The sequence below is a fragment of the Gopherus flavomarginatus genome, chromosome 14 (assembly GCF_025201925.1).
Source record: "Gopherus flavomarginatus isolate rGopFla2 chromosome 14, rGopFla2.mat.asm, whole genome shotgun sequence".
NCBI classification, from domain to species: Eukaryota; Metazoa; Chordata; order Testudines; family Testudinidae; genus Gopherus; species Gopherus flavomarginatus.
The window spans coordinates 25252404-25266361 of NC_066630.1; the positions used below are offsets into that span (position 1 = coordinate 25252404).

The 13958-nt window shown below is 38.9% G+C and overlaps 2 protein-coding genes across 6 annotated transcripts in view; one reads left to right on the forward strand and one right to left on the reverse strand.

Annotated features, from left to right (window-relative positions):
- Window positions 1-13958, forward strand: part of LOC127034347 (borealin-2-like) — a 189665-nt gene that overhangs the window by 119147 nt on the left and 56560 nt on the right. The window lies entirely within an intron of this gene.
- Window positions 911-13958, reverse strand: part of NETO2 (neuropilin and tolloid like 2) — a 52687-nt gene continuing 39639 nt past the window's right edge. For 3 of the 5 annotated variants that reach the window (XM_050923085.1, XM_050923083.1, XM_050923084.1), the window contains exons 8-9: window positions 4970-5083; window positions 911-3100 (exon numbers count right to left, since the gene is read on the reverse strand). In XM_050923085.1, coding sequence (XP_050779042.1) covers window positions 2520-3100; window positions 4970-5083 — 695 coding nt within the window. In that variant the 3' untranslated portion in view covers window positions 911-2519. The remainder of the gene's footprint in view (window positions 3101-4969; window positions 5084-13958) is intronic. The other 2 variants (XM_050923082.1, XM_050923086.1) reach the window with 2 other exon arrangements.

The following is a 13958-nucleotide window of genomic DNA, read 5'->3' on the forward strand; positions in this document are numbered from 1 at the left end:
CAGATTTAGGACCTCTGCCTTGCAGCAGGATGGGGCTTTTGCCCAGCAGGGAGGGCAGCTTTGGGGCTTCAGCAGGTGCCTCCTGTGGGGCAGAAGGCCCAAGCTCTGGCAGGTGTGCCCTGGTTCTCGAACTTCTGAAGATTGTTGGGTGCAGCTTGGGGGGTCAGTAAGTTTGGCCACCCATGGAATAGATGGCAGTATGACAGGTACTACTGCTCAGTAAATGTTGGCTTTTTAGTGATGACTGCTCACTATCTGGGGAAAATCATATCTGGCCAAATTCTGATGCTGCCTACATACATGAAACATGTACTGAGAACAAATCAAAATATTGCAGAAATGAGTGGACAGGAAAGAGGGTGGGAACAGGGCTGTGTGATCCTTTAAGTTGTAAGCACCTGAAAGGCTGCGTTTTTTTTTTATTAAAGCCAAAAAAGACTTCACTTATCACTAACCCTATCTGGTCTAAAATCCTAACCCAAGATACTGGATTCTCTTTTTTCAAATCGCTGTTCTCAGCATTCTGATGGATACCCACTTAGCATTTCTCTTTGGGGCCAGTGTTTTGTTTCATGGGAAATGGAATTCAGGCTGAGATAAATTACTGTTATTTTCTTAAGACAGCTGAAAATCTTATGGATAACATTTCAATGAATGTCTGCACTCTTTCATTTACTGTCCATCTCTATTAGGCAAACTAAGCCTGATTTCATTGCTTTGATAGAAATGGTATGCGCAGTCTAACAGATGTTCTGATTCTTGGATTCAGTATCAACTTCATCGTGCTTGTAATAAAGCAAAACAGAGAATGAGTGTTCCTAACTTTAACTAAACACCATTGCTATAAAAGGAACAGAAATAATAGTTTTGTTTGCCACCATCACATCATACCTTGTCAGGAAACCAGCAATTAAGTCTCATTTGTTTTAATCTTAAAAAGGAAAGTCTGTTTTACACACATTCCCAGCAATTGATATGTCCTTGCAGTGCAGAAACCTCCAGTAACTGAATTAAATTTCATTGCAGTCAGCACAACAAAAAACTTATCCTGTATTAAGACAAAATCATCATATGTCCAGTAACTGAGAACTGTAAGGTCACATTTAGTGAAAAAGTAACAGTTCCTGTGTAAACAAACAAAAAATAAATCCAAACAAATCAGGGAGTAGAAAGGCTATTGTATGTCATTAAGTATTCTTTACAGGTTACACTGTACACACCAAGCACTGACTTGCTAATGGGGACACTGAAAGAGGCTTACTGTACATGTGTTAAATCTTGATTTAATAAACAGTATGTATTAGTATCAAATTATATCAAGTCTAAAAAAGTCCATGAGAATTGTTATTTTACAAATTGTCTTGTGCTGTAAAAAAACAAGGTCTAACCTGCCATTTAAAAAAAAAGTATGAAATGTGCATTTTTGCGCCATGGACACAAGTGCTAGAAAAATGTGATAGTCTTAAGTGCTAACAGGTTCATTCAGCTACTTCCAGATTTCTCTGTCCTCAACAATTTCATACACCTTAGTTATCACATAGATCTCAGTGTAACATGTACCAGGCTTCATCCTGTACTTTTTGTGCAATTAAGACACCAATTGAGTATTAGGCCTAGATTTCAATGGAGGTGGGGGTATGTGCGTGCGCGCTGCATAAGGAATATAGCATTAGGATCACTACAGGAGACAAATATATAGAACAGTCAATGGAGTTTCTTTATGCATGTAATAGGAAAAAAGACAGAGCCAGAGTTGCATGGCTGTAACACATAGCAGAAATTGGCCCATCCTATGCTTTTGAAAATCTACATCTTCCTGAAAGATGCCATTGTGCAAAGTCTGTGTCTAAAAAGACACACTTGACAATTGGGTTAAATCTTATCCGCAAACTGCAAAGACCATATATTCCCAAAGATACTAAAATGAATATCGCAAAGATAATACTGTTAAAAGGCAACAGACCATTTCACATTTCTCACAGAACACAGAGACTAAGGAGCCAATAATTAAAGGCAGCAATATAAAAACTAGTCAAGATGCAACAGGTGGATGTAACATAACTGGTCTTAATGGGCACTTACCACGGTAACTCTAGCTGCAATTCAATAAATTATGATAAGACGTGTCAAAATAGGTGGTGCCTTTAACCACTTATTTACTTAAGCTAGTTAAAACTGTTGGCCTGAAAACCAACTATTTAACCAAGGAAAAGAAATAATATCAAAGGGAGGACAGAAAAAATCTAGTAATTGTCAGATTTAGTTAAAAATATTCTTAATAGTTCCCATGCAAAACCTTCTTCTGTTGCTCAACCGAAGTGGCAGCTTGTGGGGGGATGAGGGCAAAGTCCACCACTGTAACAATTATTGGTTACGAAGATCTTTTCTTTTAAAAAAAGAATTGGATACAGTAAGCTAAAAAGTGTGTATACCTATACACACTACAATAGTATATTTATATATAGGGTGTGCATGTCAGGTACACAGCCACACATACCAATTTCACCTTTAGCAGGAGATTAAAAGTCAATAGATAATGAGCCTTGTGCAGCATCCTCTCGTCCTCTCACATAAATTTCACAAGGAATCTCCTCCATCACTCTGTCTTCTATGACCTGCTCAGGGCAGTCATGGGCCTGTTTAAATGTGTAACTACTTTTCTTGAAGGTGCTATTAAATGTTTTCATTGGCTGAGGTTGCGCAAAATCATTGCGGAAAGGAAGTTCCATGGAACTGAGGTTGGTCCTGCTTTGTTTTATACTGGAAGCTTGAGAGCCACAGTGATGGTCATGAATACATCTCGAAGCAGTAGAGGAGCGTCTCATTTTCTGATAGTTCTCAAGTTCTTCTGATAAGTCAGCCAAGTCTGTAGAAATCTCTTTATCCCTTAATGAGAACAGTTCATAATGTGGCGGATCAAATACTTCTTGGAAGCCGGTTTTATTAAAAGCAGTTTTGCAAGCCATAACCTTTTTGCGAGGCTGCTTTACTTGCACCAGAATTGAAATTATGAGAAGAACCAAAACTATCCCTGAAGTAATGCCAATGATGGTTCCATGAGTTTTGGTGATTTGTTCAAACAGTCCAGTTTTTTTCTTCTCTACAAAAAAGAGAAATGGTTGGCTTTTGAGTCTAACATTTCTGATCAGAAATAATTCAGTAAAATTTGAGGTTGGACTTAAATCTTTGTATAAAGAAAATGAAAAGTGAAAATGACAGAGCAGGTCATATGCTGAGGTCATTCATGTGGGTACAAATGTCTATTAATTAAGCACTGACTCCAGTAATGGGCACTGCATTCCTGTGAGCGAGAGCAGAATTTGGCTCTGTATGTTTTAAGCATTAGTCCTGACTCAGACAAAACTCACTGGTTACAATGGAGTTTTGTCTCATACTGGATGAGCAAGGACTGCAGGACTGAGCCCACTGAACAGCATGCAATTTCAGGCAAGTTTTCTATGCTGAGGAGCATGCACTGCTCTTGTAAGTGGTGCTATTTTCCCTGAGGTTCAAATAAATATTCAAGAGCAGAATATGGCCCATAGTTTTTGGGGAAAGAAGTTACCTTAGAAATGTAATGAACTTATAGATTTGGGGGATTTGCCACACTGAATAAAATTCAGTCCAAACACCTGATACTTCAGAGGCTGGTGGAACCCTCCCCTAATCCAACAAACCTATTTAGCTGGGGTGTGGTTTCCTTCCTGACCCCTGTGGTAACCAGTTTATATTCTGAAAACTAAAATTTGATTAAACAGCATATAATTACTTTAGCTTGCAGAGCTACAAATGCTCATACACAAAGGGCCCAATCCTGCTCCCATTGGTGCCCATGGCAAATCTTATTGATTTGAATGGAGGAAAAGCAGTCCCCAAAATGTTCTTGTCCTTTAAAAACAAACAATATAAAAAAATCCAACTGTACTATTTATCTTGACTTCACTGGATGGCTTCATGACTGAACTAAACTGTACCTACGTATTGCGTTGCAAGTTATTTAACAGTCCACATCATAAGATGAGTTAAAAAAAAAAAAAGTTACTTGATAGCACTTCCTATGAAAGTACACAAGATGGCAGTATTTGATTACAGCAGGTTTCCCACTCTTGGAGACAAATTTCTAGCAATTTTTTGCTCTGGAAAAAGTATTTGTCCTGGATGACTGAAACGTGTATGAATACAACAGAATATTCATTAGAAAACCGTAAAAATATTTACTGCTTTCTGGCTTGTTTTTTTCCCCTCTGTGATGCTACGTATTAAGGATTCTGTTCACAGCTAAAGCTAAAATATTGTGGGTAATTTTAGTACAGCACACAGTAATTAAAAATGCGGGGCAAGATAATATTGCTTTAAGCATTCTAGGAAAGATGTATATTTCAGAAAAGCACGTGTAGTCAAGACAAACATCTCAGAAAACCATTTCTAATTAGGCATGTGTATAATACTTGCACAGGCAGAGCTTCAGGTGCAGCAAACTTGATTTTTATTATAGAAACTTGGGAGCCACTGATCAGTTTTGTTAACCGTAATAAATAAAACAAAGATGCTGTGACATGATACATTTTAGCTTAGTAACTACATTTATATTATTTTCACACTAACATAAAAGGGGCCTCCTTCAAAAATCAAGGATTTTTCCCCACAAAAGCATCAAGGTTTAGGAATAGATGGTAGTGGTATAAATCAGGCAAATACAGGAGCATATACTCAGTAAGCCCAATGTTCTCTGTAAAGTTTAAAATATACTTCGTGAAGGGCATGAGATGTTTAGTTATAGGGCAGGTACATTCTTCAACCCTGTTCATAGGCCTCTTGGTTTTAAATTAAAAATTTGGAACATCTCCCTGAGTTTAGAAGAACTGCCATCTTCAGCACATTTGCAGGAGAAGATGTTTTATGACTTTCTTAAATGAAAGGTTAACTGACAATCCTGGATCACTAAGGTTATGCTTTGCACTATATTCACCTTTGCAATGATTTTCATCCCAAGGGTATGCACAGTTTTGAATGCCATTGCAGACCAAAGAATTATTGATACACATGTTGCTGTGGCAAAAGTAAGTGCTGCCTGAACATGGAGCTGCAGGAGAGAAGAAAAAACAAGTTAAAGAGCTCGAAGTGCACAAAGTCTGGGGAAAAAACCTTATTTCTCAGTATGCATATTCATTCTTTCACTGACTGATCTAAGATTTCACATTAAATGAGTTTTCCCCACATATCCCTTATTAAATAGCTTAGTATACGCCCATTTGGGGTTGCTTCTGGATGCACAGACTATGAACAAAACAGCACTGATCAAACTGGTTAGCAATGAGCCATACACTGGGTGGCCACTCAATGCACATGATGGAAAAAGCGTCTATCATCTAAATGCCTGTCTTTATAGCATTATATTGCACTCTGAATTGCTTGTTGATTTATTTAGATTGCAGTAGTGCCCCAAATGGGCCATATGCTTTCCAAACTCACAAGAACTCAGTTTTTTCCCTGATAGGGTAACCAGACAGCAAGTGTGAAAAATCCTGACAGGGTGGAGGGTAATAGGAGCTTACATAAGAGACCCAAAAATCAGGACTGTCCCTATAAAATCCAGACATCTGGTCACCCTATTCCCTGAAGACTATACTTCCTACCTGTACAGAATACCATAGGTGCATCATGCTTTACAGATGAATGAGACATGACAAATTCCTGCTCTGAAACATGAAAAATCAAGGGGAGATGCTGTGTAGGTCTGAGGCAGCTGAAGTTCCTACCCTTCTTCCAGCACTTCCCGAACCTAGGCTATTACGTGAAGGTCAAATTCCAGTTCCTGCAGACTAGGACGGAATGAGTTCCCCACTCGAGGTCCCTTTCCTAAGAACTCTATTCTCTTGCCTCAGGAATTCAAATTTTGGCATTTTCAAACAGAACATCCCTGCTGCTACCAGCCATTGAGACAGTCCATATGAAGCGAGATGTCGCTTGGCCTCAAGCCCTGTAGGGCTTTGTAGATTAAATGAATAGAATCCAAAAGCAACTGGGAAGCTAGTACAAAAAAAAAAAATTATATAGCTAAAGAGATCCACCGGTGGTAATAATAAATATTAGCTTTCAGCACTTCTATAGTGCCTTCCCTCTGATCTCAAAGTGCTTTATAAACATTTAGAACTGCCTGTCAGGTAGGCACTAATAGTGTAAACGCTAACAAACCTGCCACCTGTGACTTGATGGTTATTGCTATACTGTATAGTGGTCATCTGGACCTTCACGATGAAAGAGATGAACTCCTGCTCATGAGCAGGCCCATTAGAGATAAGAGAGGATCCAAGGGAGACCAGCCTTTAGCTGGCAGGTGTTTATAAGAAATTTGAAGAAATAATAAAACTACAGATGGTCTCTAAAGAGGATTTTAAATTTCTAAAATATTTCATGCCCTTGACATTAGAACAGTGTCAAAGCATCCATTTTCAGTATATATAGCATTCTTTCTGCTTTAGGACATTGCTTTTGATATTCTACCCAATATACAGTGTGTGTGTGTTCCATTTTTCTACATCAATAATGTAATATTTACACACTAGAGATTTCTGTATTGCTCGAAGTCAGTTACATATCACCATTGATTTTAATGTAAGGACAGTGGTATACAGCTCAGTAGTTCTAATTCTGTCCAGGAGGTAGTGGCCTGTCTTGCCCATTTATTACATATTTCCCAGATGATAACTCATGCTTGAGCATCTGGGGTTCACAAATGTAGAGGTGAATCCAAGGGGTGAGTGATGGAGAGGATGGCAAGTAGAAAAAAAGAGTTCTACCATGTCTTCCCCTCAGTTAAACCCCTGGGCCCTAATTGCTTCAGTTGGAGTTTTGCCTGCAGAATTAATGGAGGTTTTAAGCCTATATTTCTTACCTCTCTAAATGTGCCTTCCTTAAAACTGTCTTTGTACTGCTGCTTCATGCGACCCCATTTCTTACTGTGCTGAATTCCACAGGCTCATGCACAGGGCTTGAGCTTTATTTTCATGTTATCAATCGGTTCCTCTATATTGGAAAGAAATAGATCCACAGAGGATCCTGTTTGTAGTCTCAACTCTTTGAATCATAAACCTTTTGTCATACATAATTTAGCAACTTCTCAGAAGATGCATGTTACCCAATTTTTACCTTAGTAATTTCTAAATATCAGTTGTTTTACACCTTTAGTGGGTGTTGCAAAAATTGATATACTTGGAAAGTTCTTTGAGATCCTTTGAAGAACAATGCTTTGTAGTATTATTAATTCATAGGAAGTTGTGGAGGAGAGGCTTAAGGCAGTAGAGGAGGAAGGGAATATTAGAGCCATTGCCTTTTCAAAGCAACTTACACTTATCCATTTAATTTCTTCTTACTATTAAGTTTGAATGTGTAGCAATTTTGAGCTAATATGCAAAAGAGCTGAGCACCCAACAGTTAAGCATCCAAATAAGTGGCTGAATTTTCCAGAAAGCTTGCTCCCATTTAAGTGCATAAATAAGGGCCAGTTTGTTCTCAGTGGGAGATGCTGGATCCTGAGCTCTTTTAAAATAAATGAAGGGCCAGATTTTCAAGTGCCAATAGTGAAGAATAAGGTCCCAAGGTTTTTGCCTCCTCAAACTCTGGCTGCTTAACTACAGTAGAACCTCAGACTTATGAAAACCAGTTACGAACTGACTAGTCAATCACACACCTCATATGGAACTGGAAGTATGCAATCAGGCAGCAGCAGAGACCCCCTTTCCCCGCCCAGAAAAGCCAGTACAGTGTTTAAATGTAAGCTACTAAAAAAATAAAGGGAAATTAAAAAAAAAAAGTTTGACAAGGTAAGGAAACTGTTTCCATGCTTGTTTCATTTAAATTAAGTCAACTTTTCAGGACAAAAATGCTGCTTTTAAGTTTCAAAGCTGTCTTAAGTCAATTTTCAGCTGTATTAAGTCAATGTAAACTTTTGAAAGAACATTCCCAAGGTGTTTAACTCTGAGGTTCTACTGTACTTAACTAGTTGCTCCTTCATTGGAAAGAGACCCTGTTCTCATGCTGGTGTACAAGTCACAACCTTACATGCCCTTCATCTGGAATGATAAAGAAAATAAAACTCATGCAACTATAGTACTTATGAATTTGAAACTGGATCAGCTACTTTTCTGGTTGGAAACACGGAGGTTAGACTGGATAGCACCAAGCACTGAATAGCGCAAACAGAAAAAGACCTTAAGTGATTCAGAGTGAAAAAAAATGGGTAGGTATCCAGCAGTTCAAGTAGCATATATAAAGAGAAAAAAATCTGCCAATTAGAGTGGAAATGTTGGAGATCCAGATCAAAGCTAACACTATTAAGCTTCTTGGACAGAGCACATGTGGACGGAAGAACTGACTAGATTTGTTTTAAATTTAGAAGAGATATAATTTATCGCGTACTCCTGCAAGATGTAATTTCTGGAACACCAAAGAAACAGTAGTTGTTGGATAGAACTGAATGCTTTTTGAGGGAAGAATAACTATGGGACATAGCATCAGACCAGATTTTGATGAAAACTGAACTTCTGTAATACTTTCTCTCAGCCATGTCATTTTGAGGTTCACTGTAAGGTCTAAAATATACCTGGATGATGAATTTTAAACAAACATACATTCTCTTTCCTTTTTCTGTCCCTAATTTTTTTAAAAGCATTTTGGTTTTGAAATATGTACATACCTAGAACTGAGAGTTTGAGTCCTGGCAAAAGACACTAATCTCTTTATTCTTCCAAGGAAGATCAGTTGAGTACCATGCAGTTTACCGCAAATGGAGAAAGGGGAAGAGTCTTTTGAATGAGAATTTAAAAACTGAGGTTGATATTGAAGACCTTGGCATTTTTCCTCAACAGTAGCGATTGGCCCTAATATACTTAGCCAAAATTTCTGGAGACTCTGCTAATAATATTGGGCAACTAAGAGTCTGGTTTATCCCCCAACTCCTGGACATCCTGTAAGTGAATTTGATTTTTCATGACATGTTCAGTTTTCAAGTAGCTATGAATCAACTAGGAGCCCTAGGTCTAGCTCAGTGGTTCTCAAACTTGTGTATCGGTGACCCCTTTCACACAGCAAGCCACTGACTGCAAACCCTGCCCCCCAATAAATTAAAAACATATTTAAATATTTACCACCATTATAAATGCTGGAGGTGAAGCTGGACTTGGGGTGAAGTCTGACAGCCCCGTTTCAGCAACCTCCCACTTACTAACTTCACAACCCCTGAGGGGTCATGACTCAGTTTGAGAACCGATGGTCTAGCTATAATACACCATCATCATCAGAACACCTGGCTTTTACAGAGCATTTATTATCTGAAGATCTTAAAGGGCTTTACGAAGGAGGTTAGTATCATCTCCATGTACACGGAGTGTTAATACTTGGTCCAATGGTACATAGACAACATTCTGACACAAGAATCAATCGTAGATAACGAACACATAGCTAAATGCTCTTCAGTGTTCATCTATCTTCAGATAGTTTAACTGTGCTTTACTAAAAGAGGATGATGTGTCTCTGTATAGTTGCTTGTGTGCTGAATATTCTACTGAAAAATGCCTTCTGTTCCTTTCACAAACTTTCGCCCAGATGGTGCTGTTTAGTGACTGGGGTGGTATATAGCCATCCCACTTCTTGGGGAACTAAAAGAATTATGCCCCAGAAAGCACAGTCTCTCCCTTAGCTACCTGATGTTCAGGGGAGTTTTTCTGCACCCACCCAGCTTTGTGGACTGGTATGGAGAAGGAGCAAGGGTTTGACCTCTCCTTTTGGAATGGAAGAGGCAACAGAGAAGGTCTAATCTCACATCTGTCTGGATGGAACACATGGGCTGTACTCCTCCCACCCCCATCACTTATATTTGGAAACTTGATAAGAATGGCAAGGAAGGGGGCAGGGATTAGAAGGCTCCTTGCAACTTCTCTTTGCTGCACAAGGGGCAAGGACCAACTGGCCCCATCAATATATTCGTGCTTCTAATAGCCAAGTATTATGGGATACTGCTAGTGCCACCTATTCAGGTTGCTCAGCATTTCCCATTATAGGGCTCTGTTTTCAGCAGCATGTAACTGTGCAAAACCCAACCATCTGAGCTGAAATTTTCCATGCTGGGTGTCTGCCTCAAGCTGAATTTTTTGAAATGTCAGCCAAAATGGTTCAGCTGTTTCCAAGACGACAACTAAGTAAAAAATATAATTTGTTAAAATTTTTTTTCTTTGAAATTCTCCAGCAGTCAAATGCTTTGGAACAGGGTCCTGAAGTTTTTTGGTGGTGGCCTTGTATCAGGGATGTGACTTTTGCAATCCCTGTTAAAATCTGCTCAAATCTGGCCAACTGATAAGTCTTTGAAAAACAAAAACAACAAACCCAGTTCTTACATGCTCAGAGACTTAAATTGTTAGCAGCTGAAGTTTCTAACTGTTCTGTCCCTATTGAGCATGCTCCCAGTTCCTAGTGGCTGATTTGGACTGCATACGCACCATCCTCACAAGAATGACTGAAGATGCTTCAGTCCAAGGCTACAGGGGTAAAACTGGACTTTTCTGGTAATCACTGATCCAGGCACTGGAACTGAGAGCAGAGAGCCATAAGAATACTCCTACATGAAACTACAGTGAAGAATGTTATTCAGGTTGCAAAAAGCAAACACTAAAAAGGTAGGAAATGCCAGATTTAAGGTTTCCTGCACACAATACAGTCTTTCATTAGGGGGAGGGATAGCTCAGTGGTTTGAGCATTGGCCTGCTAAACCCAGGGTTGTGAGCTCAATCCTTGAGGGGGCCACTTAAGGATCTGGACTCAACAACCTTTCAAGGTCCCTTCAAGTTCTAGGAGATAGGATATCTCCAATCACCTACTCTTTTTTTTTCTCCCACAGGACCCCTGCTCTGGGGCTGAGTTAAAGCTTTTTTTCTGTAGGACCCTCTTTCTCAGTTGTTCAAGAAGTTGGAGAGTACATAGTGAATGAGAGGGAATTGCTGGAAAAGGAGGGTGTTATGGTTAAGGCAACTGAATGCCACTCTGGTGGACTGTGATTTGATCCCTGTCACAAAGTTCCTGTGTGATGCTGTGCATGTCATGTAAGCTAGAACTGTGCACGTGTGTGGGGTGATTAAGAATTCCTCATTTTCTGGATGCCCCACTTGGGACCCTGGGGCCTGATTTACACAAGTGGGGCTCATTTACAACTGCAGCTGAAGTCAATGGGAGCTGTGGTTGAACACAAAGTGCTTAGTACTCTGGTCCTAGGCATTTCACATTAGGCACCCAGACTTAGTGGATACTTTTGACCTTAATTTCTTAGTACCTCAGCACCCAATCTGTAAAATGTGAATCATGTTTGTCATAAACAGATAGTTAAGGGTTAATGCCTCTTGTACCTGTAAAGGGTTAAGAAGCTCAGTAAACCTGGCTAACACCTGACCAGAGGACCAATAAGGGGACAAGATGCTTTCAAATCTTGGTGGAGGGAAGTCTTTGTTTGTGTTCTTTGTTTTGGGGGTTGTTCGCTGTTGGGACTAAGAGGGAACAGACATCAATCCAGGCTCTCCAAATCTTTCTAAACCAGTCTCTCATGTTTCAAAATTTTAAGTAACAGCCAGGCAAGGCGGATTAGTTTTTATTTTTGTTTTCTCAACTTGTAAATGTCCTTTTTTTGCTAAGAGGATTTTACCTTTAACTCTGAACCTAAGGCTAGAGAGAGAGTTCCTCTGGGCTATACAAATTTGATTAGCCTGTAAAGTATTTTTTCCATCCTGATTTTTACCTCTCTTTTTAAGAACCTGATTGATTTTTCCTTGTTTTAAAGATCAAGGGGGTTGGATCTGAACTCACCAGGGACTGGTGGGGAAAAGGAGGGGGGATGGTTAATTTCTCCTTGTTTTAAGATCCAAGGGGTTTGGATCTGTGTTCACCAGGGAATTGGTGAAGCCTCTCAAGGCTGCACAGGGAGGGGAAGGTTTTGGGGGCGGGGAGAGGGGGGAGAGACAAGAAGTGCTCCAGACACTGAAATTTCTGAATGGTGGCAGAATTACCAGATCTAAGCTGCTAATTAAGCTTAGAAGTGTCCATGCAGGTCCCCACATTTGTACCCTAAAGTTCAGAGTGGGGAAGGAACCTTGACAATGTTATACCTTCACTTCAGAGGTGGTTAGTGTCTGAGTAGTGAGCACCATGGAAGAGTCCATGAGGAAATAAACAACAGTAATAAGGCTTAGGGCCACACATTGAGGAGAACACAATATTGAAATACTATCATTAAGTGAGCACCATCCATTGAATGCACTGAATAAGTTAGGGCACCTGTGGAAAAAAATTAGCATGTGATCACTTAACCTATATGCACAACAAGGCTAAATTAAGGTTTTACATGCAGCCTTAATTCTGGCATTTTTGACTTTGCAAACTTAATAAGGTTCTTTTAATATAGGTAGTTGTTCATATATTGTATCAGCAGAAAAACCAAAAACATGCTATTTTATCTTATCTTTTCCCCTTTAGCTGAGTTACACTATTTCAGTCACATCTGCACTGAGTAGGCATGAACTGAATGTCATGCAGAATTAGTTCATTTATGTAAACCTCTTCAGAAATATGGATTGTTTTCAGGGATGGATTCATACAATTACAAATCAGTAGCAAGGTAGAAGGGAAAAAAGTGCTCAATGATCTGAAAAAAGAATAAGCACATAATTTCACTATTCTGAGCACTGAAGTTTGCTTATAACAAGGATATTTTAATATACATGAAATACTGTTTCATTGGCCTTTTTTTTAAAATCAGTTCATTATCTTTCTCCTTTTCCTTAGGTATCAAACCTGAAGCTGAGAGAGAGGCAAAAACTATACATATCTTCACAGACTTGCTTTTGGCAATGATTGTTTGATTAGTTATCAGCTTGTTTAAAGAATACCTGTTCATCACTTCAGCTTGTTGGAGAAACAAGAATGGGAAAAATATATATTAAATCAATATTTATAATATGAACTGATCGTTTGACCTGTCAAAACGCATCTTTTAAATTCGAAGCTAGAGCCTAGCCTCACCAGAACAACCATTATTATTCATCATTGTAGCTGAGGAAGAAGTGAACTGAAACAAGCACAACAGTTTTTGTAATTTTGGTTAGCAACCAGTACCTAAACATGGTAGTTACAGAAAAGGAATGTTGAAGTGTGAAAACTGTATTAAAACCCTAGACAAGTTTCTGCAATATTTGCACTTGTTTCTTAATGTCATATCCATAAAGTAGCAATATCATATTCCTCTTAAAAATCACCATCACAACAAAAGGATTATTTCATGGCAAGTACATTTTTATCTGAGTGTATATCTTGAACTCTAATGTTTTATGAAACAACAAAATACACTATCAAACAGATAATTTGGACTTTAAAAAAAAAGTTCAACCCTGTGAGATGTTGAGCAGTATCACTTCCAGGATAAGACAAAGAAACTGCCAATGAGTTTTTACAACCAAACCTGTACAGTATCTATTATTCAGGTCACATTCATTGGAAACTTAACATTAAGAAAAGTGCAAGAATGATTGTAATAGAGTCAGATAGCAGGTATGCAATAAGCAAACTCGGTGCTAGATTTCCTCTACTGCTCTTCCAACATACCTCATGCCTGCTCTCCACTTCCAAGTTCTGGCCTCTCTTGTAGTGAACCTGCCAACTGTTTCAGATTATCTGGTGTGATAGGATGTGCGTGCACATGGGAACAGACTGAGGCTATGAAACTCAGCCAGATTAGGGGTAGTATATTAACCTACTTCTAAATGTAGTCCCACCTAAAATATCTTTTTAGAACACTTTAAATCATAAGCTTTGTGAGCATCATTATTAAACCTTTTATATGCAATCCATACAGAATGTCAGAACAGCATTCACAGTCCTGGTCTTAACCTATTGTGTCCTTAACAGATTGGGACCTAACTCAC